This window comes from Leptodactylus fuscus, chromosome 10, assembly GCF_031893055.1.
Source record: "Leptodactylus fuscus isolate aLepFus1 chromosome 10, aLepFus1.hap2, whole genome shotgun sequence".
Classification (NCBI taxonomy): domain Eukaryota; kingdom Metazoa; phylum Chordata; class Amphibia; order Anura; family Leptodactylidae; genus Leptodactylus; species Leptodactylus fuscus.
In genome coordinates, this window is record NC_134274.1 from 41,577,369 (window position 1) to 41,604,234 (window position 26,866).

The following is a 26,866-nucleotide window of genomic DNA, read 5'->3' on the forward strand; positions in this document are numbered from 1 at the left end:
ATCGCAGAACAATATTGAAGACAAGAGCGCCACCATGAGGAGGAAAGTGGGAATCCAGGCAGATTAAGGACACAGTAGCAGCAGCTATCGGACAATAGGGTCTTTTTTTTTGTGCGACTTTTTAAGTGTTTTTTTTTTCATCGCCGTGCCCTTATTTTTACATTGATATAGCTGTATGAGGGTTTGTAAATTGTATTTTTCAATATTACCATTTAAAAGGTCCATGTGATTTATGGATAGATTAACCCTTTCAGAGAAAGAGTATAAAAACATTGTGGAAGTTAAAGGAAGTTATCTTGTTTCGTCCAAAGGGTTAACCAAGTAGTAGTAGTAGAAGGTTTAACCAGAGCATTCCCAGTTCATTATTTTTGCACAGGGTTGAAGGGTAGATCGAGACTCTGGTCGTTCACTCTTCTCCGATGTCATTTTCAGTTAAATGGAGTTGGTCACGCAACCCAGGGTCAGAGCGGCCGCAGGGAAGACAGAAACCAGAATTCTACCCTCCGCTGCAGCCCCTCACAAAGGTAAGTATTTAGGGCTATTCTTCTCCTACCTTTAGATGTCTTCTCTGCGCCGCCGTTCGGTAGAAATCCCGGTTTTCAGTATGCAAATGATTGCTCTCGCAGCACTTGGGGCGTCCCCAATGCTGCGAGAGAACTCTCCAGCGCCATTTCCATCTTCTCCTGGAACGGCCTCTCTTCGCATCTTCTTCCCGAGCTGGGTTCAAACTTCTCGACCTCGGGCAAAGCCGACTGCGCATGCCCGCAGGCCACAAGCAAATGGTGGCTTACACAGAAAGTTTAAGTGGCCATTTTCTTGTGGTCGGTGGGCATGCGCAGTTTAAACCCAGCGCTGGAAGAAGACGCGAAGAGAGGCCGTTCCTGAAGAAGATGGAGGTGTCACTGGAGAGTTCTCTCGCAGCATTGGGGACGCCCCCAGTGCTGCGAGAGAACTTATTTGCATACTGACGAAAACTGAGATTTCTACGGAACAGTGGTGCGGAGAAGACATCTAAAGATAGGAGAAGAATAGCCTTTCTTAAGGCTATTCCAACGTGTTAGTGAGTAAAAAATACAATTTTAATCCCTTTTTACCACTAATAGTTAAAAAGCAAATAAAAATTCTGACCAGGCAGATAATTCTGATAAGTTTACGCCATCATTGTTAGAAACCAGATAACCCCCTTTAATATAACCTCCTCCTCATGGCATATCTATGTGCCGCGAAGTCTTGAGCCAGTTTGGTGTCGTGGATTAGTGATGTCATAGGAGTGGGAGGATCAACTTATTGCAAGAGCTAGTGCAGGCAGGAGATGGTAGGGGTCTCAGCAACAAAACCAGTGCACAGGAAACTTAAGGGCTGCCCCCAGTGCACCAAATACCTAATTTGCACAATACTTCAAAGCAGTTTATCCGAATCCACAAACATGATATACATAACAAAAGAATATTGTTATTGGTGACAGCTCCATATGCTTGGGGGGGGGAGGGACTCGTAAATTCCCTTTAAGACTTTGTACACTCTCCTGACGACATCCGGTATTGGAGATGTTCATTGTATTTCGTGTGACTCAAGTCCCTACTCAGACACATAGAATGAATATTTTCCTTGTCTCAGAACGAAATACGCAACAAATCCAGAAATCGGCAGATGAGACAATAACTCCAGCAATAAATGGTAACCTAAATCAAAGGCGTCTTACGCTTCATTAGCTTGTGTCAGTCCTGGGGGAAGTCGACCCGTGATCTCAGAATTCAGCGCTGCTAACTAGTTATCAGACTCTCCATCGGATTCTTCGCCTCTTACTTTGACAGAATTGATTTGAATAATACAATATGTATATGACTGGGGAATGGATGTGGTAGGGAGGAATGGAAATGAAGATGTTAAAAGGAGACATTTGTGATCTATACCATCACAGCAGGGCGGGGGAGGGGGGAGCAATTTACTTGAGTCTGAATTCTGCATAAAAATATGGCAGGGGGTATAACTACATTTATTAGGAAAGTAGTCAGCAGGTTCCCATGTATATGCATAAGGCTCAGGCTGAAGGAGGTCGGAGTCAGTTCTGCATAGGTGTATAGGTTTACCTAGTTACTAGGGTTGAGCCGATCTTGAGATTTCAGGATCGTTTTTAAAATCCGATTTTCGATCATATTCCAGCCGATCCCGATCGTGAAATTTGCTCGATCGCCGATCGGGATCCGAACGCTCAACCCTACTAGTTACCCATGGTCAAAGGTGATGGAGAAGACACCTATGCAGACACTTCCATAGTGAGACTAGATAATACCTTTAGGGAACGTTGATGTCTTACCTGTGTACAGAGTTTAGGGAGCCTGAGAGTCAATGAAACCATGTCAGGAAGGATGGAAGAGAAGAGATGCTTACGCTCCTCATCACCGAGAACCTGCGAAGGATAAAAAAAAAAAATGAAAACCACAATATAGTGTAGAAATCTGTCACGTACAAAAACGTGCGAAAAAGCAGAAGTTATAAAATGAGGTAGGAAAACCAAAGAACGGAAAAATTCAGCCAAGTGCCTATTCATATCACCAATGTCTTCAGCATTTTTCGTGAATCATTACATTTTACAGATAGGATTCACTCTAACAGCACAGGGGGTGTCCCCAATACTGCAAGAGAACTCTAAAGCGCCGCCTCCATCTTCTTCTGGAACGGCTTCTCCCTGCGTCTTCTTTCAGCGCTGACTTCAAACCTCTAGGCCTCGGGCAAAGCCGACTGCACATGCCCGCGGGCCACAAGAATATGGCCGCTTACACAGTATTGTAAGCGGCCATTTTTCTTGTGGCTGGCAGGCATGCGCAGTCGGCTCTGCCCGAGGCCTGGAAGTTTGAAGCCAGTGCCTGAAGGAGAAACAAAGAGAGGCCGTTCCAGGAGAAGATGGAGGCGGCGCTGGAGAGTTCTCTCACAGCATTGGGGACGCCCTCAGTGCTGTTTGATCGCTGTGCCTGCCCCCAGTGCTGCGAGCGGAGTCATTTGCATACTGCCGAAAACCGGGATTTCTACCGAACAACAGCCTGGAGAAGACATCTAAAGATAGGAGAAGAATAGTCTTTCTTAAGGATATTCCGACGTGGTAGGCAGAAAAAAATTGCATTTTAATGATAGAATCCCTTTAAATAGGACCTTTCATGTTCTCTAGCATTATAAGTCGCTGCAAAGCTGACAGTGTGCCGAGTTCACCAATTGCAGAAGTTGCTGGTCTCATAGCTCGGTGTCATCATTGGGAGGTGGGGAACATCCCCCTCCTTCCCCGACGGTACACGTCTATACACTTCAATGACGCCAAGCTGTGAGGCCGGCCCTTCTGACAATGCAGTGATTTTGGTACGACCTCAACCTCTGCAGACATGGGAAGATATCGGTAAAATGGACAGTGCCCTGAATTCGGCAATGTCAGTCTCACAGCAGTATGCAACGCTCATCTTTATGGCAGAATACAGTTGGTGCTGTAGTGTTTGGAAGGCATGACCATGCCCATCGTTACCAAACAATTCATTTACATATGGATGGTATTTTGGATATTTTTGCCAGCAAGGTTGGACAACGTTCACTACCCCCCTACAACGGCTTATAAGCGCTTTAGAAGGAATTCTGATGGTGGTAGACTCCCTTTAATTTCCAGAGATACGAAGTAATTCTTTCAAGATGTGTTTACACAAATTCCCTGAAAATAAATATATTCAATCAAAGGTGCTGCCGGCTGTCAAGACGTCGGACAAGGAGTGGACTCGAGCCTTGATAACTGACATATGAATAGGAGGCTGTCATGCTTTATTGCTGCTCTATAGCAGTTGTCAAAACATATACGGTGACCCCGGACTTAGAACTGTCATCTGGTCCCGGCTCTCACTAGCAAAGATGCTAATGAAACTTCCAGGGAAAGAATATTACAGTCAAGCTTTCTCATGGTTTCATTTGCAATGTAAACTATTATATTACCAGACCTTAGACAAAAAAAATTGAAAAAACTCAATTGTGACTGTTAGGAAGTTTATAGGGCATCTATTAGCACCACATCTATGTAAAATTTATTAGATAAAAACATCTTATTAACCCTTTTAGTTGGTTAGAAGACACAATACATAAAACAGAGACAAAAAAAAATCCTATCATTAAAACTCATTTTTTTCTGCCTAACACGTAGGGATATCCTTAAGAAAGGCTATTCTTCTCCTACCTTTAGATATCTTCACCGCTCCACCGTTCGGTATATAATCCGGTTTTCGTCGGTATGCTAAGGAGTTCTCTCGCAGCACTGGAGGCGGGCCCCAGCACCCAAACAGCACTGGGGGCATCCCCAATGCTGCGAGAGTGCTTTCCAGTGCCGCCTCCATCTTCTTTAGCAACGTCCTCTTTACGCGTCTTCTTCAGGCGCAGGCTTCAGACTTCTAGGCCTCGGGCAAAGCAGACTGAGCATGCCCACCGGCCACAAGAAAATGGCTGCTTACACAGTATTGTAAGCGGCCATTTTCTTGTGGCCGGCAGGCATGTGCAGTCAGCTGCCTGAGGCCTAGAAATTTGAAGCCACCGCCGGAAGAAGACATGTGAAGAGGGCGTTCCTGAAGAAGATGGAGGCGGCGCTGGAAAGCACTCTCGCAGCACTGGGGACGCCTCCAGTGCTGTTTAAGCGCCGGGGCTCACCCCTAGTGCTGCGAAAGAACTCACTTGTATACCGACAAATAACGGGATATCTACCAAACGGCGACGCGGAGAAAACATCTAAAGGTATGAGAAGAATAGCCTTTCTTAAGGCTATTTCGACATGGTAGGCAGAAAAAAATTAGTTTTAATGAGAAAATCCCTTTAAAAATGAAAGCCGTATGAATGGAAGCCAAGCAGCGGCCAGTATAGACAAGGGGACTGGCTGGGTTGCATTGCTATACATCATTTTAAAGATCCGGTACACCAACTGTTCTCCTATAATGGAGCAAAACAACCCGGAAAAGAGCGCAGATGTATATGCAGCATAAGGGAAATGAATCAAGACTGGCGTTACATATGTCAGTCTCATGTGCTACCTGCTTTGGCGATTCGCACATCCCTGACCCCTCTGTGTGCCATAAAATCCTACCTGTGTAGATGTGAACTTTAAAACGTACCTACACTTATAAATAACTGCATATATGAATTACACAGGTATGTTCCATTTTCCACTACTTTCTACATATCAGTCTATACAGAAAAATAGAATGAAGGTGCTAGAAAAAAAAAACACTCAAGTAATTGTCGCTGTTACACTCTGCTGCCCTTTCGCACTGCTATGTCTGTAGATAGGAGACTACTGATCCACAGAAAGACAATAAATCCATCAACCAGGCAACAGCAACCTACTCTACCATCAGTGGAGATAATCTTCTCAATGGTTTGTGCTATCCAGTCTCTTCTGCCAGGGTTGTGAGACATGCCGGCTTATGTTATCTACTGCACATGCGCGGACCGGCAGACATCTTTGTGACGTAGCCGGGCAGCTTCAACTAAGGCACATGCAATAGTGTTCCTTAGCGATTGTGGGCTATTGCGTATGTCCGAGGTGAAGATGACACTAGGTGACGGGATATTCCAAGGAGAAGGAAGGTAGAGTATAACAATCAAGGGTGTAGTGAGGGGAATTGACGCTCCATTTCTGGAAGCAGTGAAACAGAACGTCACAGGAGTCTATGAAAATTTGACTGGGGCGGTCACATGATAATGGTAAATATGTATTTTTGATGACGCAAGTAATTTATAAAGTAGGTGGTGGTTTGGTTTAATGTTCCGGTGCTGGCTTCAAACTTCTAGGCCTCGGGCAGCCGACTGCGCATGCCCGCTGGCCACAAGAAAATGGCCGCTTACATTACTGTGTAAGTGGCCATTTTCCTGTGGCCGGTGGGCATGCGCAGTCGGCTTTGCCCTAGGCCTAGAAGTTTGAAGACAACCCCCGGAAAAAGACACAACGAAAGACCCGTTCCTGAAGAAGATGAAGGCGGTGCTGGAGAGTTCTCTCACAGCATTGGGGACACCCCAGTGCTGCGAGAGAACTCATTTGCATACCGGCGGAAACCGGGATTTCTATGGAATGGCGGCGCTGAGAAGACATCTAAAGGCAGGAGAAGAATAGCCTTTCTTAAGGCTATTCCTACATGTTAGGGACAAAAAAATTTGATTTTAATGATAGGATCCCTTTAAGTCTTCTGAATATGTTCCTTTGGAAGTCCCAGATTGCAGGTACTGTAAAATGCAGCGTTTTTGCAAACTGAATAAGATTCTGGCTAATCCTATCCACACATTGCAGAAACAAACAAAAACAGAGTTTTCAAAAACACCTACGTTTTGGAAAATCGCAGCAAGTCAGTTCTGCCTGTGGAAACTGCAGTTTTCCCTATAGGTTTAATTAGGGTTAATTGGGGTAGAAAATCTACAGAGAAACATACAGCAAAAACGCAATGAAAATGTCTGCGGAAAAAACAAACGTTGTGCAGCCTATTGCTATGTGGGTCCTTAGCCTAAAGAGGGCGTCCCACCACTTCTAAGATGCCCATGTATATGTGTAAGTGTACATTGTGAGCCCCATACAAAGCTCAAAATGTACATTTTTTCTCTAGCAGTATGTCTTTGCAGAATGGGAGGAAATCCACACAAACACAGGCAGAACATACAAACTCCTTGCAGATGATGTTCCTGGCAGGATTCGAACCCAGGACTTCAGTGCTGCAAGGCTGCAGTGCTAACCACTGAGCCACCGTGTTGCCCCTTATTAAGAGAATTTCTTGATCGAACACATTATTTCCACTTTCGGTGTTGCTTTGTGAGCTGCAAATGAATGCTGGTATGTGAAGAGTTAAAATGTTAATTAATTTGTCAACCGTAAGCCCCTCCAAAAAAACGAATAAAATTTAGGACAATGTACCCAACAAATTTGATGATATAATCCTGAATTATACACCCTCATGACACAGCTCCCTTCAATGACAGCCAAAACAAGTCCGAGACGGCACCAGCTATGGCTTTTTTATCCCCCCAGTATAAAAAAAAAAAAAAAAAAATCCTGCCCGTGACAGCTCATCAAATCATACAAAACGACCACATGACGCATGATCCCAGACAGGCCGATCCATCACGGAGCAGGAAAGAATAATCAAGTCTGAAAATGCCGACTGCATGCAAAGAGGGTCCGGCTTTAACAGCTCTCGTCTCATTGTGCTGTGTCTGGGGTTTTTCTGCTTAACCCTGTCGGATTCAGTCAAGGAAATTGCTACTGGTAAAAATATATATATTGCCGTCAAGCGAGAACATTAAATCTAAGAATAGGCTTTATACGACGCAGTCTTTTTGGTCCTAGGGATCAGATAAGATAAGATAAGATAATCCTTTAATAGTCCCACAGTGGGGAAATTTCAGAAAATATCAGCTAGAGATTACAAAGAAAGTAAGATCTCCAGTTCATACTCCAGTCTTAATGGTCATGAAGACAATTTAAAAAAAAAAAAGAAGCAAAGATCAATTTATGAGAAGACGAAAAAAAGAGAGCTTATTGTCAGAAACCACAAGTTATTGACCCAAACTCTGGATATAGACTGGATTTGTTCCCTAGATTCATGGTTCTAAAGCAGAAGAGTCGAGGATCAACCAAGGTCAAAGTGTACAGAGACGACTAGTGGTGAAGGTTATTGTCACCAAAGAATATGCTCCTCAAGGGGGTTAGAAAAAAAAAAAAAAGTTGTGGGGCAACACGGTAGCTCAGTGGTTAGCACTGCAGCCTGGCAGCACAGGAGTCCTGGGTTGGAATCCCGCCAGGAACAACATCTGCAAGGAATTTGTATGTTATCTCTGTGTTTGAATGGATTTCCTCCCATTCTACAAAGACATACTGATAGGAGAAAAAAAAAAAGTACATTGTGATCCGTATATGGGGTTCACAAGCTACATAAAAAAAAAAAAAAAAAAAAAAAAAAGTTGTACCGATAAAGTAAACACTGTACTATTTTTGGTCAAAAAGTCTTGATTAAAAATATCTTATTGCTGTGTATACAGCTCCTATTTAGTCCTGTATGTCTCCGTGGCAACAGACAAAGAGTCCTTGTGTAGTGTAACCAGATACACAATAGTGTATAGTGTTAGGGTGCATTCACACTACGTAACGCCGGGCGTGTATGAGAGCCGTACACACCGGCATTACGGCAGACTGCCGAACACTTCCCATTCACTTCAATGGGAGCGCTCGTAACAGCGGCGTTTACGAGCGCTCCCATTGAAGTGAATGGGAAGTGTTCGGCAGTCTGCCGTAATGCCGGCGTGTACGGCTCTCATACACGCCCGGCGTTACGTAGTCTGAATGCACCCTTAGTAGAGTGCACTAATTTCAGTGGGACACGTCTAATGTGTATGGCCAATCGCCCAATGGCTGATGTGAAGGGAAAGGATCGAAACATGCGCAGGCGTGTGTATGGGGGCTGTCTGAAGAAATAGCTTTCTAGTAGGGTTGAGTGATCGGGATCGGAAAAGATCGGATTCCGATCGGTGATCGAGCAAATTTCATGATCAGGATCGGCTGGAAAATGATTGAAAATCGGATTTTAAAAACAATCCTGAAATCTCAAGATCGGCTCAACCCTAATGGAGACACAGAGCTGTAGATACTAGTGATGAGCGAGTAGTATTCGATGGAATACCTCGCCGGCATAGGAATGCGTGGAAGCGGCCAAACACCAAGGGGTTAGACGCATCGAATATTCAAGGGTTCTTCTGTCCGCTTGAGAAGTCGGACATCTTCACTTGCGGACAGGAAAGGACGGGCACGGAGTGCAAAAGAACGCACCCGATGCCCATTGAAATAAATGACAGGTGTCACGGACACAGCTAGTGTCCTCTCCTAATGTCCGTGACAGATTTTGAGCGGACACTAGGAGCGGACACTACATGTCCGACACCGACGGTAGTGTGAACGCTCCCTAATAAGTATTGGTAAGACTAGTACTTTTGCTTTGTAGCTGTGTTATTCTAGTGCAGTTGGCTACACAGTAATAAATCTGTTAAAATACAGAAAGTAAAAAAAATAAAAAATAAATATTATTATTAATAATAATAATAATAAATCAAGTTATAAGGTTTTCTGTAGGAGTTTAGCGGTGCTGGTGTCTCCTTATGAGAAGTCATCACTGGGGGGTTGAACTACATAGAACTCATATGACAAATTACTGGAGGGCACCACAAATATATACTGTATAACTTAATTATATCGTAATATCCAGTATTAATCTAGTAAAAAGTCCACGGGCCATAAGTAGCCATTGCACCTTGTATGTGGTGTCTGAAGACGATGTGGTCTTAGAATATAAGCCTTGTAAGTCACATCCCGGTATTCTAACCCCCTTATCTCATGGTACCATCTTCAGTAATGTCAGGGGCATTATCGGAGTGAGAAATCGCAGGGTTTTCTTCTAGCGTTACATATTTTTTGTGGGACAGGCCGGATCAGAAGAGATTTGTCTTGAGGTTTAGAATAGAGAACTAGTAGACGTGCTGTCAGCCACAGCTTTATATTATTGGAGAGTACAAAACATGCTGCGATCCGCGGATCATCAGAAGTGCCCTGTAGACGATCTGTCATAGGAGCAGAGGCCTGTAATGCAGCGAGCGGCCATTTATCAGCTATGTGTAATTGAGTAGGACATGTGCTTAACTCTCCAATCAATCACGTCCATGTCTAGCACTCTCAGACCGACAGGGAAGGCTTTCTGTGTACAAAGTGGCGTCAGGATCAAGGTTCAGTTAAAGGGGAATGTCTTGGGTTTGTTTAAAACCATTTGTAGTATCGCTCCGTGACGTGCCCTAAGCACTGTGTGCGGAGGCTCCTAGAAAGGAAGGCCACCGGGGCACTGCTTATTGCAAGGGGCAAGGACGGGTGCACAAGAGTCTCCTTTGCCCTTGTTGTGCAAATGGAATAATCGGACAATCTCTTCATATTCATCTGGAGACTTACTGAAGGGAGATTTGCTTTTGGATGTAGCGACGATCCCACCATCAACATTAACAGCTAGGCTATCACAGTGACCTGCTCAAATTGTCTGATGAAAAGAAAGGAGAGGAGCACAGCAAGTAAGCGGCCATTTTCTTGTGGCCTGTGGGCATGCGCCGTTTGACCGCCTGCGCCGGAAGACGACGCGTGAAGAGGCTGTTCCTGAAGAAGATGGAGGCGGCGCTGGAGAGTTCTCTCACAGCATTGGGGACACTTCCTGTGCTGTTTGAGCGCTGGGGACCGCCCCCAGTACTGCAAGAGAACTAATTTGCATACCGACGAAAACCAGGATTTCTACGGAACGGCGGCGCGGAGAAGACCTCTAAAAGTAGGAGAAGAATAGCCTTTCTTAAGGCTATTCCTACGCATTAGCGAGAAAAAAATGCAGTTTTAATGATAGAATCCCTTTAAGGAGACATAGGATTGGTGCTAAGTGTCTGATCAGTAGTGTTTTGACTGCGAGGATCCTCAACAATCACGAAAACATGGGCCAAGTCCCCCCCCCCCCCCATGAACTGGGTGATGATTGGGCATTCAGCTGCTCCAATCCAGTCTATAGGACTGCCAAAGAGAAGCAGACTAGGGCCTGCACTTCCACAGAGATGAACAAAGTAACAGCACACTGGCTTGACCCCCTATCTTGTGATTACTGGGGGTCTCAGCAGTCAGACCCCACTGATCGGACTCTTGGCACCTATAACGTAGTGTAAATCTCTTTAGGCCCCATTCACACGGAGCACAAGATGGCGTATTTTGGTCCTGAATTTGACACAGGAAGCCTCGTCAGAATAGGACCAAAATTAGCCTGACTTCCCTGAATGGGCCCAGTCCGGAGGGTGCTGCCGCGAGGCTGAATCAGCCGCGGAATCCGCCTGAAGAAAGGGCAGCTCGCTTCTTTTTTCCGTAAGGGGACATACTGCTCACGGAAAAAAATAAGCTAGCGGTCTACATAGACCTCCATTGTGAGGGGGCGGACTCTGACGTGGGTTCAGCACCAAAATCTACCCCCCTCTTACCCTGTGTGAATGAGCCCTATAACCCATACCCATGGTCTAGGTATATCATATACTATTCAAGCTTCACAAATAAAATCTTGATGAAATGCAGAAAGGACTTGTAGCAGTGAAGCCTATTACTAGACTGGTCTCCGCTATATCAGCAGCCTCAGACATTAATATGGTAACGGCATCCGCGGCATAACTAAGAATTAAAACCTGCAGCGCTGCTGGCTATCTTTAGACCTATATAGAGATTACAAGTCATTTCAGATACAAGACTGCAGCATGCAAGGGAGCGCACAAACACAATATATGCAATGTCTAAATGCAATCACTATTGACCCCAAAGCTTTCACCATGATTGCTTCCCATTGATCTGCAGTGATAGCATTAGGCTGCGTGTGCATGGGGTACTGATTTTAGGACATTGCCAAGAAACATTACCATATGAATACCCTTCAAAAGGAAGACCTCATCACTATTACTTCAGTCCACTGCAAGATCTGCTTATCTATTCATCCTATGCAGTATGCAGTATATATATATGTATGTCACTTCCCATAAGCACACACTGTCCATTATGGTAATGCATTAAGGTTATGGCCTGTATTTAATATGTGCGTAAAACCAGGTAGATTAGAACCGCAGAGGGCGTTTTACTCTAAATAGCATCCGCCATGTGACGTATGTGATGTCCGGAGAATAGAGAGAGGCGTGAAGGAGTCCTTGTACTGTATATCAATAATGGCAAACAGGCAAAGGGATTCTTATCCCTGGGATTCTGGTTCTGCCGGAGGCTCGTCTGTGAGGAGGCGGAGTCTAATATCAGACCAGAATGGAGACTGCTGTGGACCGATCTTATACTCCGCCATCTCACAAACGAGCCTGTGTTGATTGGCCGAATGCTGTACACTATATAGCATTCGGCCAATCAATGCTGGTCAATGCATTCCTATGAGAAAAAGTCAGCTCCCACATAACCACAAGCTGCCAGCTCTCCCGACTAGCAAGGACGAGCCTGCTGCACAACCAGTGTTGATTGGCCAAATGCTATACACTGTATACCATTCGGCCAATCATTCCTGGTTCTGCAGCACGAGTAAGGGCCGGTTCACATTAGCGCTTGCCTCCCGTCCGGAAGGAGCCCGCAGAAGGAATCATTCGTGCGGGCAGTGCGCTTCAAGCACACGGGCCTGTTATAGTCTATGGGGTCCGCGCACTTTAACTGCACAGCGCTCCTCCTAAACACTCTCCTTCTGCTACTCATGGACTTGGTGACTCTCCTTTAGTCAAATAGTGGTTTCCCCTGAAACAAGCATTTTTTTTTTCATAGACAATAATGGGATTTGATAGTCAATCGAGTAGTCGAATATTGAGGCTCTACTTGAAACGAATATAAAATCTCAAACATTTCACTACTTGCTCATCTCTATTCAAAGCCAAGTGTTATAGCAAGTACAAGATTCCCACAAACATAAGGAAACGCTAGTGGGGATCCATCACACCTATTATCTCTCCCTCAGCAGGATAGATCACAGTTCTGCCTATCAATGGATCTGCAAAATGAACCCTCCTACTCTTGTTCACACACTTCCAGGGTTGTCCCCCAACTCGTCTGAGTGTTCATTGTCTGTTTCCCCAGAGGGATGGAGGGGGTAAAAATCAGCAGGTGAGGACTGGTAAAGCAAGAGAGGTTACTAATGTTAGTGAACAGAGAGCGAATAGTATTTGATCGAATACCTCGCTCCCATAGGAATGCGTGTAAGCGGCCGAACACCAAAGGGTTAAGCGCAGTGAATATTTGCGCTTAACCCCTTGGTGTTCAGCCGCTTACACGCATTACTATGGGAGCAAGGTATTCGATTGAATATTACTCATCTCTATTAGTGAATGAAGTCACACTATGACCTCCAAGGATACCGCAGCTATGACTTCAGTTGCAAAAAGATTGAATAATGCAACAACTAAGGTGTTTTTGCAACTAGAATTAATAGTTGCAGCACCCTAGGGGTATCACAATGTGACTCCATTCACTAACATTATTGAAAGAATCGCAGGGTGACCCGGCCAAAGTCTCTGTGTAGCCCAAGTCTTACGGTTACTGGGTTACTTTTCCCATCAGATCCTAGACTTACCTACTGAAACATGCACAAGAATGGTTCGCAAACATGAATGGCCATGTACCAAACCAGAAAAATATTATTTTAATATCTGCACAATATGTAAATCAGATTGAAAGTCAAATAATACAATTATTACCTTGATGCAAAAATTATTCAATGCGGTAAAGTCCCACTTCTTGGAGTAGCTGAGATTGTATGAAAGAATCGCTTCCTGGGAACCATAAAATACACAGGGTGAATTTGCGAATAATGAAAAAATGTGGTAGTATATTGCCCCCTACAGGTGATTAAGAAGCATTACAATAATATAATGCAATAAAGCAGGGGTAGGGAACCTTGGCTCTCCAGCTGCTGTGAAACTGCAACTCCCATCATGCTCCATTCACTTGCATGGGAGTATGCATGCTGGAAGTTGTAGTTTTGCAACAGCTGGAGAGCCGTACTTTCCCTTCCCCTGCAATAAAGCAACATTATACATAGAATTCTGTTGCACTTGCTATTTTACACAGTTTCTATTAGAAGTATAAAGCTATATAGTAAGTTTAACACAACCACAAATGTTGTGGAGTTCAGTAAACAGTTTATTGAGGGACCTGGAGCGAAGGATTGCTAAGGAGAAGATTACTCTTAGTATTGTTCTGTATTTTCATACAAAATCTTCTATTTAGACAACCCTTAAAAGATGAAAAACTAGAATCAATGTTCTGAACGTGCCATAGATAGTCTGTCTCTGTGGGGATGGGGTAAATCTCAGTATCATAGCAGAGGTACCTGTAAAATAACAAAATCATTTTTTGGCATTATACGTGTCTTGGAATATCAAGTCTTGAAAGGGGTTGTGTGCTGATGTAAGTACTCGCCTTACCCAAGTCCAGTCTTCGGGTTTACAAATCCTACTGGCTGTTTGTGCCAGGTGACAACTGCAGCCAGTCAGAGGTGGTAAATTCACATACGGCCCATCATAGCTGTCGTATGCCATTTTAGAAGTGGTCACCTGTAAGGCCTGGCTGCAGTGGTCACCTAGAACAAATGGGATGTCACTGGAATCAGGTAGGACTTCCAGCATTGTGTCTCACATCTAGCCAACACCTTATGCATAAGACCGCGTGTGCAGGCTGAAGCTCTCCAGAAGGGGAGTCCGATTCTCTGTTCTGCTAAATATATATATCCTTCTGTATGTCATTGGAACACAATGGATTAGAAGCTGTCATACAGTACACGCATCCATGGAATACACTTGATGTCACTCCATGTCAGCTGCAAAATCATCCCTACCTCAAACATTACACTCGCTTGTGTGCATGGGGCATAAATAGAAAAAAACCTCCACTAAATAGAGCTAAACGGTTACATACGCACCTTAAGTTCATATGGGTTTTTTATACTACTTAGAGAGGTCTTTATGAGCTTCCATCGACTCCCGGATGTCTTGCCTCCATTCTGCAAGCAATACAATCAAGTTTTGTAACAGGTGTAAATTATTTCATTGATTCCAGGTTATGTTTTTGTATATCTCTCACCTGGTCATCTACTGGGTACAGATTCGATTGCGAGCAGGGCATTTTAACGTAGGCGGGTTCCCATTTGTCGATGAAAGGTACCGGATGGGGTAAGGGCGGCACACCCTCTTGTAACTGGTCATACTGGGAAAAAGAACAATACCGTGCCAATTATATTATATACAAAACGTTACTTCTTGGACTCTGTCCACACTATCTGCTTCATTGTCATTCCTATTAAGTGCCACTAGACTGGGCAAATGAATGGGCTTAGTCCGGAGGGTGCTGCCGCGAGGTGGACGCCGGGGCTGAATCAGCCGCAGAATCCGCCTAAAGAAAGGGCAGCTCACTTCTTTTTTCCACGAACAGCAACATGCCGCGCACGGAAAAAAGTAAGCTAGCGGTCTACATAGACTTCTATGGTGAAGGGGCGGATTATGACGTGGATTCAGTGCCAAAATCCGCCCCCTCTTGCCCCGTGTGAACGAGGCTTTAAAAAACACAAGAACTTTGCACTACTGAAGTTAATACGCTTTCTACTTAGCCATGTCTACGTTCTTACCTTCACAGTAACAGTGTGGTGCGGAGAAGGCCTCAGCGGTTGCTCTTGCATGTAACACACCGGCATCCGATTCATTTCGGCCAGTGGCGTCCCCCGCCATGTTACCATGCTGTACGTGCAACAGATCATAGTTAGCGACAAGCCTCAATGCAGTAGGTGGCACATAACCTTGGAGACGAGCCATTCACACTCATACATACCAACTACAAAATATATGCGTAGTAAACCTGGACTTCACTAACACCCCTTGGACTGCAACGGTGCAAAGATTTCTGATTTTATATTTATAATCGGTGTTTTGTAGGTCTGAAGCAAGTTGCAGTAAGATGCGCCAAATTTACAGACCTTACCTGTCCTTGTACCATGCAATGAAATTCCTGGCAGTTATGTAACGGGGTAGCTATGCCCTATAATGTACCCCAAGTCCTGTTGTAAATTATAGTAAATCTGCTGGGCCAAGGCAGACCACCACCCTTCTGCTAAATCCTGCCCACTTTTCTTGCCTATTTTCAAAAATAGAAAGCGAAGGGTAAGACACTAAAAACTAAAGCTCTGAGCACGTGAGGTTTGACTTGCCTGGTCTAGATGTTAGACCAAATGCGTAAAAGCGTACACGTTAAAGGGATCCTATCTTTTAAACACAATTTTCTCTCCCCAACCTGTTGGAATAGCCTTAAGAAAGGCTATTCGTCTCCTACCTTACGTTGTCTTCTCCGCGCCGCCATTCGCCTGCAATCCCAGTTTTTCTCGGTATGCAAATGAGCTCTCTCGCAGCACTGGGGGAGGGCCCCAGCGTTCAAACAGGACTGGGGGCGTCCCCAATGCTGCCAGAGAGCTCTCTAGCGCCGCCTACATCTTCTTCTGCAACAAGGTCTTCCCCGCGTCTTCTTCCGGTGGCGCCTTCTTACTTCTAAGCCTGGGGCCTAGGTCAAGCCGACTGTGCGTGCCTGCCGGCCACGAGAAAATGGCCACTTACAATATTGTGGAAGCGTCCATTTTTCTTGTGGCTGTGGGCATGCGCAGTCGGCTTGCCCGAGGCCTAGAAGTAAGAAGACGCCGCCAGAAGAAGACGCAGTGAAGACCTCGTTGCAGAAGAAGATGTAGGCGGCGCTGGAGAGCTCTCTGGCATCATTGGGAACGCCCCCAGTGCTGCGAGAGAGCTCATTTACATACTGACAAAAACCGGGATTGCAGGCGAACGGCGGCGCGGAGAAGAAAAGGAAAGGTAGGACACGAATAGCTTTTCTTAAAGGGATTCTACCATTAAAACCTTTTCTTTTTTTGTGGATAAGACGTCCGAATAGCCTTTAGAAAGGCTATTCGTCTCTTACCTTTAGATGTGGTCTCCACTGCGCCGTTCCTTAGAAATAGCGGTTTTTACCAGTATGCAAATGAGTTCTCTCGCAGCAATGGGGGCAGGCCCCAGTGCTCAAACAGCGATGGGGGCATCCCCACCGCGGCCAGAGAAGTGTCTTCAGGGCCGCCTCCTTCTTCGTCCGCTAACAATACTGTGCAAGCGGCCATTTTCCCGTGGCCGGAAGAAGACATTGAAGATGACGCTGCGGACGAAGAAGGAGGCAGTGCTGGAGACAATTCTCTGGCAGCGGTGGGGATGCCCCCATCGCTGTTTGAGCGCTGGAGCCCGCCCCCATCGCTGCGACAAAACTCATTTGCATACCGGTAAAACCCGATATTTCTAAGGAACGGCGCAGCAGAGACCACGTCTAAAGGTAAGAGACAAATAGCCTTTCTAAAGGCTATTCCGACGTCTTATCCACAAAAAAAAGGTTTTAATGGTAGAATCCCTTTAAGGCTATTCCGACATTAGGGAGAAAAAAAATGTGTTTAAAAGATAGGATCCCTTTAAAAGAAAGTTGTCCAAGTTTGATGACTTCAGCAGACATGATTCGTGCAGGCAGTGCGCGGCAAGCACACGGACCCCATTATAGTCTATGGGGACCATGTGGTTTTACAGCACAGCGCCTGCGATTGCGTTTGTATTCCGTTCTCCATGCGGACTCTCCCTGGACGGAATACAAAAGCAGATGTGAACAGGGTATAAACTGTTGACTTCTCTGGTATCAAGCATGCTGGAATCCAACATGTCCAATCCTTTCTCTTAGGCCACTCAACATCTGTCATCAAGTGAGACTTGGCAGAACCCCATCGTCGGCCGTTCCCAACAAAACTTAAGACCAAAGAGCAGGATCTTCTGTTTGCAAACTATGGGTTAAAATTCAGACTCCTGAATATTCTGCTACCCTTTCGGTCAGGCTAATATCAGACTGGGGGGGGAATTGACTTTTAGAGATCTTGAATTTACCTAAGATGCATTATGTCAAGATGGGAAAGGGCCTGAAAGCTACAAGTATGTGAGACTTACTAACTGAAGGTTCAGCATTCGCAGAGGACAAGTCAATGAACCTCTCCAGCTGTAACTTACTCGTCTTTGAAGGAGCACTCCACTGTGTGAGGATCAAAATGCCTCGTCCGTATCCAGCGTTTAACTCCGAGGGCGGCAAAGAATGCTAATCCGCAGGGTGCAATGTACCTCATCATCTGGCGAGGACACAATGCATACAAGTCACTGGAGGGAACACGTACAAGGAAAAACCTCCAGAAACGAAAGCAAAACTTTTTAGAAATCCTATAGGTCAGTGTCAGGGTTCTCAAAGAGTTAAAGGGGTTGTCCAGCCGATCATTTTTATTTCTTTAGATTTATAACAAAAGGTTCAGAAGAACTTATATAAGAAAATAAATAATTTCCTCGGGATCCCGCTGATCCCATCCTAACACTAACCAAGTTCTCTGCCAGTCTCTACTTCCTGGACCCGCTGGAAACATAAGAAGCTGTACTCCGTCGCGTATCAGGAGTATTGTATATACCCGTGATGGCGAACCTATGGCACGAGCCCTCTCTCTGGGCACCCATCCATGGAACAGATTATACTGTGTGGGGGCCAGCGTGGAGCAAATTGTACTGTGTGGGGACTACTGTGAAGCAGATTGTACTGTGTGGGGGCCACTGTGAAGCAGATTGTACTGTGTGGGAGCCACTGTGAAGCAGATTGTACTGTGTGGGGGTCACTGTGGAGCAGATTGTACTGTGTGGGGGCCACTGTGGAGCAGAATGTACTGTGTGAGGGTCACTGGAGCAGATTATACTGTGTGGGGGCCACTGTGGAGCAGATTGTATTGTGTGGAGGCCACTGTGCAGCAGTTTATAGTGTGTGGGGGCCAGTGTGGAGCAGATTATAATGTGTGAGGGTCACTGGAGCAGATTGCACTGTGTGGGGGTCACTGTGAAGCAGATTGCACTGTGTGGGGGTCACTGTGAAGCAGATTGCACTGTGTGGGGGTCACTGTGAAGCAAAATGGACTGTGTGGGGGTCACAGTGGAGCAGAAAGCTCTATAAAGCCCCGTATGACCATATTTTGCAGGTCTGTAATTGTGTGCAATTGTGGATCCACATATTATTAAGGTTAAATTGCCATGTTAGCAAATTGGCACTTTGTGATAAATTAGTGGGTTTTGGGTTGCAGTTTGGGCACTTGGTCTCTTAAAAGGTTTGCCATCCCTAGTATATACTATAAAACATCAAGCTGTGTGTGGCACCGTTATCTGCCGGATGCCTAGCAAGTGCATTTGAGTGGCTGCCCCTGCTTACGTCAGATTGGGCAGGAGAACATGGCTGGACAACCCCAGTAAGTAGTCTGAAGATTGCTGATGGATTCTGACTGAATGATGACAAAAGTGACGGAAGGAAGTCTCCATCATGTTTTTTCACATTATAGTGAATGGGAACAGATACAGATGAAGGGGGCTCTGTCTGTGTCTGATACTCTGCTACTATTACTACTGCATGACGGATGACACCAACGGACTGACATAACAGCAATATGCATGTCCCTTATTGCCAATTGTCTACACCCACTTAGCTGTTGGGCGGGATACAACTTCAGCCTCTCTCACTTCTGTTCTTACACTTAGGGTAAGTTCACAAGGGGTTTTTTGGACCGGAACCTGAGGCGGAGGTTGCCTCAGTTCCGGTCCAAAATAAGGGTAGGTGCGACTGGATGCTGGTGCACTTGCGCACTCCGCTCCGGATTAGGCCCAATGAATGGGCCTAGTCGGGAGGAGGGAGTGTCTTCAGGCGGATTCGCGAGGCGACTCGGCCTGAAGGAGCATGTCGTTTCTTTTTCCGGGAGCCGGAAAAAAACGGCTCCCGGAAAAAAGACCTGAGCGGCTCCCATTGATTTCAATGGGAGCCATCCTTTTGGTCAGGATTTTGAGGCGGATACGGCCTCAAAATCCTGACCAAAAAACTCTGTGTGAACTTACCCTTAGCCTGCTTTAGGTTCAAGCTCTATCGGGATATTTGCAGTGCTCAAATTGGGGGAGAAAAAATACAAAAAATAATCCCTGGCTTACTGTGACTGACCTGGCCCTATGAGGACCAGTTTGCTATACCAGAAAAAGTACCAAATCACCCAATGCGTGAGAGACATGTAAGGATAAGTTCACACGTAGAAATTTGGTGCTGAAACTGCCAAGCAGAAACTTTCTGATTAAGGAAGGAGAGCCGCTGTAGTTTGCCTTTATTAAGCAGCCTCAAATTCCAAATTCCGCTAGTGTTTTTGTGACAAATTCTGTGGCGATAGAAATTTGGAATCCACCTAAATGATGAAGACGACACTTATTTTTCCCAATAGTATCCAAATCTGTGTCAAATTCGGGGCCAAATACCAACATACCGAGTCCAGTGTATTAAAGAAATATTGGAAACTGCCAATAATTTGAAATTTGACATTATAGCAAAAAAATTTAAAATTAAAATGTAAAAATATAAAAACTAAATATTTTAAAAATATCATTAATATATAGTGTAGTAATAATAAAATAATATGAGTGATGAAATCTATGTACCACCCCTGCGCAGTCACCACATGAAGCTAGTCAGGCACGTGCTCAGTACTGCACAGGATGCTGCGGCTAAACATATTCCTTTTGCTCTTTCGTATCCCCATAAATCCCAGTCACAGACACCATTTTTTCTGGAGTCAATGCAAAGACGCAAGTGTAGGCAGATACCAGGGTCCACTGGTGATCTTATCTGTCAAGTCAAGGTGGACAGAAGGTCATCAAGATCGGCCAAGACGTCGCATATACCTGGTACCAAATGGCGTTACTTCCCTTATTGACAAAGAACTATTTTGATTCAAGAATGAAAAGATTTGTCTGAAAATAGCCCAAAAAATAATGTGACCATTACTAGAAGGATAAAGCTTCAGGAACACATCTAAAAGCACCTGCACATCACAATGTGTACAATGCCAAAATAGAATCAACGACTCCGATATTGGGCCCGCGAAGAACTTGGCATTTAATGACATTTATCCCATAACTTAATAGTTAAATTATAAGGCCTGACTGCTGGGACTCCAAAGGTCACGAGAGCGCTCTGTATGACTACAAATACCCTACGTGAATAAAGTACATAGGTGATTTCAAGACATCTATTTGTGGTCTTAAAGGGATTCTACCATTAAAATCGAATTTTTTCTCATTGACACGTAGGAATAGCCTTAAGAAAGGCTATTCTTCTCCTTCCTTTAGATGTCTTCTCTGCGCCGCCGTTCGGTAGAAATCCTGGCTTTCATCAGTATGCAATGGAGTTCTCTCGCAGCACTGGGGGTGGGTCCCAGTGCTCAAAAAGCACTGGGGCGGGTCCCATGGTGCAAGAGAACTCTCCAGAGCCGCCTCCATCTTCTTCAGGAACGGTCTCTTCATGCCTCTTCTTCCAGCGCGGGGAGTCAAATTCTAGGCCTCAGGCAGAGCCGACTGTGCATGCCCGTGGCCACAAGAAAAATGGTCGATTACACAGCAAGTAAGCGGCCATTTTCTTGTGGCCTGTGGGCATGCGCAGTCGGCTCTGCCGTAGGCCCGAAGCCTAGAAGTTTGACTGCCCATGCTGGAAGAAGACGCATGAAGAAGCCGTTCCTGAAGAAGATCGAGGTGGCACTGGAGAGGTCTTTCAGCATTGGGGACACCCAGAGTGCTGTTTGAGAGCTGGGGCCCGCCCCCAGTGCTGCGGGTGAACTCATTTGCATACCGACGAAAACCAGGATTTATACCAATCGGTGGCACGGAAATAGACACCTAAAGGTAGGAGAAGAATAGCCTTTCTTAAGGCTATTCCTATGTGTCAACAAGAAAAAATTCTATTTTAATGGTAGAATCCCTTTAAGTGCAAACAGCACTATATCAGCAAGGGAGAAACCGGCTTCAAGGGAAATCTAATTTCCAGATATATCACTGGTTCAAAAACCAGTTGGATTTGGATATTAATTTGGGAAGAAGAACGCGTTTTGAGTTGCCTTTTAGTTGCCTACTGTTTATCTAATGTATGCCATGACTAGCCTCACACAGCATTGAGGGTACTCTTGTGTAATTTCGGTCAGTTGCATGAAGTAGGAACACGAACAACCATTGTGCCAGAAAGACCTGCTGAGAGCAATCCTAAAAAGCCTCCACAAATACAAAAATTTCCTCTAAAAAAGCCCCCAAACCTGTGTCTAAGTTCATTATTCTCTACATTCACGCACATTCAGACACGTCGACAAGTAGCGGGAAGAGTAGACGTTACCTTATCTCTTCGGCCTTCTCTCTACCAGTAATATGAGCGGCCACATTAGCTAATCTCTTGCTTTCATTATTATTTGATTTATGTTCATGGGAAAATGAAGGATCATTGATCGCGGCACCGATCGGTTCAGCAGAAGCGGATTCGTCGCTCGCTCTACAGCTTTTGTTTTCTTCCAACGCATGGCTGGAGGTTAGATCAAGTTTCGGGAAATCTTTTGATTCCACTCCAGCCAAGTGGTCATCATCAACTTCCATCTGGGTCTCCGATTCACTCTCCCGTTCTCCTGGACTTGACACCTGCTCATCTGCACCTACTTTTTGGCCTTCTACGGAAAATTCGGGCTCCCCACTTGGACTTCTACAGGTCGGGGGTGTGAGAGGTTCGGTAGGGGACGTATTTGTTGTTGTAGTCTTATTGTCTTCAAAGCTAATCAGATCATTGTCATTGGATGAGGACATTTGTATGTTGTCGTCTTGTGGATGGTTTAGGTTGTGATCTTTAGCCTGAGTTCCCGAAGAGGCGACAACCTCCAAATGATTCTTGCTTTCTTCACAGAGACTGGTCTTACCTTCGGAGCTCATCTTGTTGGCGGTATGGATGTGACTGTGTTTACTATGAGACCTGCACAATAATAAAAATTTTGGTAAGCCCATGTGCGCAGAGCACCATGGTGGGGAAGGGGGGGGGCTCCGTAAAGAGGAGGTCATGCACATTAGATAAAAGTAGGTTGATGGTTGAACAACTGGTCGTTTCTTTATACAGGCTGTATATGTCCAAAAACACTGGGTGGTGGATGAAAGAAGTATCGAGGAAAGAGAAGAGAGTATTCTTTCAATGGATAATCGGTTACAATTTTTGTCCAAAAGACGAAACATTTGTAGAGTGTGAGCCCCTTATAGGAATGACAATGTACATTTTTTTTCCCCTATCAGTATGTCTTTGTAGAATGGGAGGAAATCCATGCAAACACGGGGAAAACATACAAACTCCTTGCAGATGTTGTTCCTGGTGGGATTCGAACCCAGGACTCCAGCGCTGCAAGGCTGCAGTGCTAATCACTGAGCCACTGTGTTGCCCCGATGAAACATTTTTTATTCCCCAAACATGACTAACTTGTTTCCAGAAGATAATGGTCTGTCATTGGTTAGCTACAACAAACATTTGTTTTGGATGAATTTGTCCATTTTCTGCGACTTTAGTCAAATGTGTATGGACACCTTTAGTGAATTCTCCGCTCATACTGAGACACAAGAGCACCAACCCGGCTGCTAAATATTTCCAACTATTATACGTTATGAAAAATGAAGTCTACTCATGGTATGTCCAAGTTCTCTGGCTTCAAAATACCTTAACATGATTCATTATTTTTAGTTATATTATACAATCTTTAATATTGTATAATGAATGAGATTCATAGTTTGTGTTTTAAAGGGATTCTACCATTAAAATCTATTTTTTTTCTCGTTCATTGTAGGAATAGCCTTAAAAAAGGCTATTCTTCTCAGTGCCGCCGTTCGGTAGAAATCCCGGTTTTCGTCGGTATGCAAATGAGTTGTCTCGCAGCACTGGGGCAGTCCTCAGGGCTCAAACAGGACTGCTAGAGAACTCTCCAGCGCCGCCTCCATCTTCTTCAGGAACGGCCTCTTCACGTGTCTTTTTCCGATGCAGGCGGTCAAACTTCTAGGCCTCGGGCAGAGCCGACTGTGCATGCCCACAGGCACTAGAAAACGGCCGCTTACTTACTGTGTAAGCAGCCATTTTTCTCATGGCCGCGGGCATGCGCAGTCGGCTCTGCCCGAGACCTAGAAGTTTGACCGCCCGTGCCGGAAGAAGACGCGTGAAGAGGCAGTTCCTGAAGAAGATGGAGGTGGCGCTGGAGAGTTCTCTCGCAGCATTGGGGACGCCCCCAGTGCTGCAAGAGAGCTCATTTGCATACCAACGAAAACCGGGATTTCTACCGAACGGCGGCGCGGAGAAGACATCTAAAGGTAGAAGAAGAATAGCCTATCTTAAGGCTATTCCGATGTGTCAACGAGAAAAAATACCAGAATCCCTTTAATGAATTAGAGGTGCTTTACTGCTTCTAACCGACCATGGCCATCAGCCATTTAAGAAAGAGTGGCTGTGGGAAAAAAAAAAAAAAAAAAAAAGGAGTTGGCGATTTGGGCGACAGACTCCCCAGCTCAGCAGAAGATTACCGAACAATAAGAAAGACAACAATGAAAGACTCTACATTGTTGATCTTAGTACAAAGGAACCAAGTGGAGCAATGAAATAGAGAAGAAAACAAACCAGGGGTTGCCTATTGCAAAATATCGTAGTTGCATGTAGTAAAGGGGCATTCCACTTCACTTCATGACTTAAACGAAACACTAGAATCTAGTGACTAGATGCTCACCGGTCAGGGATCTAGTAGAGACTATTCTTTCAGGTCCCCGGTCTTTATTTAACTTCCTCCTTAGCAAAAACATGCCAGCCAATCAGTGAAAGGCACAGATGAACTGTCAGCATGTGATTGGCTGACGTGCTCCTGTGTGTTTGTGCCCCCGGTCTCACAGACTCTACACTGGATACCGCGCCAAATAAATACCACATTGCCATCTGTTTGCTAGAGGATTACATTGTTAAAAGAAATGATGGCACAAATTCTAATAAGACAGATTCTAGTGAAAATGAGTTAGAGACTTAGGGCCTCATACACATGAACACTGAAAAAAATGGCTGTGAAAAATGGAGGCAATGTCGATCTAGCGTCGAAATGAAAGCAGCGGGGCTGGTATCACTTCTGTTGACTTTTAAAGGGATTCTATCATTAAAATGCACTTTTTTCTCCCTAACACGTAGAAATAGCCTTAAGAAAGGCTATTCTTCTCCTACCTTTAGATGTCTTCTCCGCGTTGCCGTTCGGTAGAAATCCCGGTTTTACTCGGTATGTAAATTAGTTCTCTCGCAGCACTGAGCGCGTCCCCAATGTTGCAAGAGAAATCTCCAGCGCCGCCTCCTCCATCTTCCTGTGGAACGGCCTCTCCCTGTCTTCTTCCGTCCGGGTTTCAATTTTCTAGGCCTCAGGCAGAGCCGACTGCGCATGCTCGGGCTACAAGAAAATGGCCGCTTACACAGCTTCAAACTTCTAGGCCTTGGGCAAAGCTGACTGCGCATGTCCGCCGGTCACAAGAAAATGGCCGCTTACACAGTATTGTAAGCGGCCATTCTCTTGTGGCCGGCAGGCATGCTCAGTTGGCTCTGGCCGAGGCCTAGAAGTTTGAAGCCTGCACCGGAAGAAGACGCGAAGAGAGGCCGTTCCAGACGAAGATAGAGGCGGCGCTGGAGAGCTCTCTCACACCATTGCTGTTTGAGCACTGGGACTGCCCCCAGTGCTGCGAGAGAACTCATTTGCATACCGACGAAAACCGTGATTTATACCGAATGGCGGCGCGGAGAAGACATCTAAAGGTAGGAGAAGAACAGCCTTTCCTAAGGCTATTCCGATGTGGTACCCAGAAAAAAAATTGCATTTTAATGATAGAATCCCTTTAATATCATTCTTAACTTTACTAAACAAAATTTATTGTATTTAGCAGACAAACCCTTTAATTCTGCTAGAACCCATAAAGAAAATCTGCCACATACAAATGAAAGAGACAGCAGTTGAAAATGACAACGCAGGAAAGTAAATAAAGTTATAACAAGAGTCTTGGGGAACGATCCTAAAGTAAGTGCTACGCCCTGGCATGAGAATTCCAAAAACCTGTACCGCTCCGTAAAACAACAACTTCATTATGGGATGGAACTAATTTTTACATATAAGGAACAAAAACATTAAAGAGGCTTAAAGGGGTTGTCCCGTGAAAAGCATCCTATCTATACTGCTAGTTTATGTGGATATAAGACTTTTCTTAAATACATTGCTTTATCTAAACTGCTTTGTTTGGCCGCTATCTTAATTTATTTATTTCATTGTTTACACTCAGTTTCTATGGCCACAGGGTTTATCTGCTCAATTCCCAAGTGAAGTAGCTGCCTAGGGAGGGGCTGACAAGCAACAGAGCTCCTCAGATAGGGGAGGGAGGGAGGTGAGAGCTCCGGATTTCTGATTCTGAATTTGGCTGATAAGGGCTGAGATAGGGAGTCCCGTACCTCTGTATGTAATGCAAGCTGACTCAAATCCAGCTCTGCTACATCAACTTCACACTGTGGTAATGCATTTACAACCAATCCCTCATTACTGACTGCAAACACAGCAGATAGCAGAGCAAGTGAAACCCCGCCCACCAATGTGCTGAGAAAACCAGGAAGTGAACAAAGCACAGAGCCTGCAGGTTGGTGAACAAGGGTTATGGGAATACCCCTTTAAGATTGAGCAGATCACTCCCCCCCCCCTCAGCATCCTGCTTTGATATGCGTCTCCCATTCAAAACAAAGGAGCAGAATCTAGTGCAGATTTTTGGTCAGAATCCGATTTGTGAACATATCATTAGCTACTGTGTAAGGTTAAGGAGAGCTGCAAGAGAAGTAACCAAGCCTCTATAGCCAATAACAAGTGGAGGGCGTTTCTCAGACCACCTCAGACTCCCCCATGTACTGTAACCGAGCAGTATTCACAACTCACATCACTGTGATAAATAAGGTCATCGATCAAGATCTGAGGAGCATAAATGGAAGGTGATCATCCCCTATAGCTACTCCCCTATATCATTTATGAGCGTCTAACAAGAGACTTACTACAGAACTGTCAGCAGATAAATAGTAACACTCTATAAAAAAATAAACTGAAGTAACAAGCCACAGAAAAACAGCAAGAAACTTGAACATGCTATAACCCAAACTAGAAAAATCCAAATCGAATTGTCTAATGTATAAAGGTGACATGACAGTGGAATACCTACATGCGCTGGTCGCCCACCTTCCCATATGTGCCTTAGTCGCTGCAATCTTTCAGTTTCACTTTAGAGCAAGGATTTTGACAAGGATTTCATGTAAATCATATCAGGCAAAGTTTCACTTCTTCAGCTTCTC

General features: G+C 45.0%; 1 protein-coding gene across 1 annotated transcript in view; it reads right to left on the bottom strand.

Annotated features, from left to right (window-relative positions):
- Positions 1–26,866, bottom strand: part of PARG (poly(ADP-ribose) glycohydrolase) — a 67,995-nt gene that overhangs the window by 35,166 nt on the left and 5,963 nt on the right. The window contains exons 3-8 of the mRNA XM_075257839.1: positions 21,851–22,471; positions 15,204–15,312; positions 14,663–14,785; positions 14,502–14,582; positions 13,279–13,353; positions 2,318–2,410 (exon numbers count right to left, since the gene is read on the bottom strand). Of these exons, the coding sequence (XP_075113940.1) occupies positions 2,318–2,410; positions 13,279–13,353; positions 14,502–14,582; positions 14,663–14,785; positions 15,204–15,312; positions 21,851–22,471 (1,102 nt within the window). The remainder of the gene's footprint in view (positions 1–2,317; positions 2,411–13,278; positions 13,354–14,501; positions 14,583–14,662; positions 14,786–15,203; positions 15,313–21,850; positions 22,472–26,866) is intronic.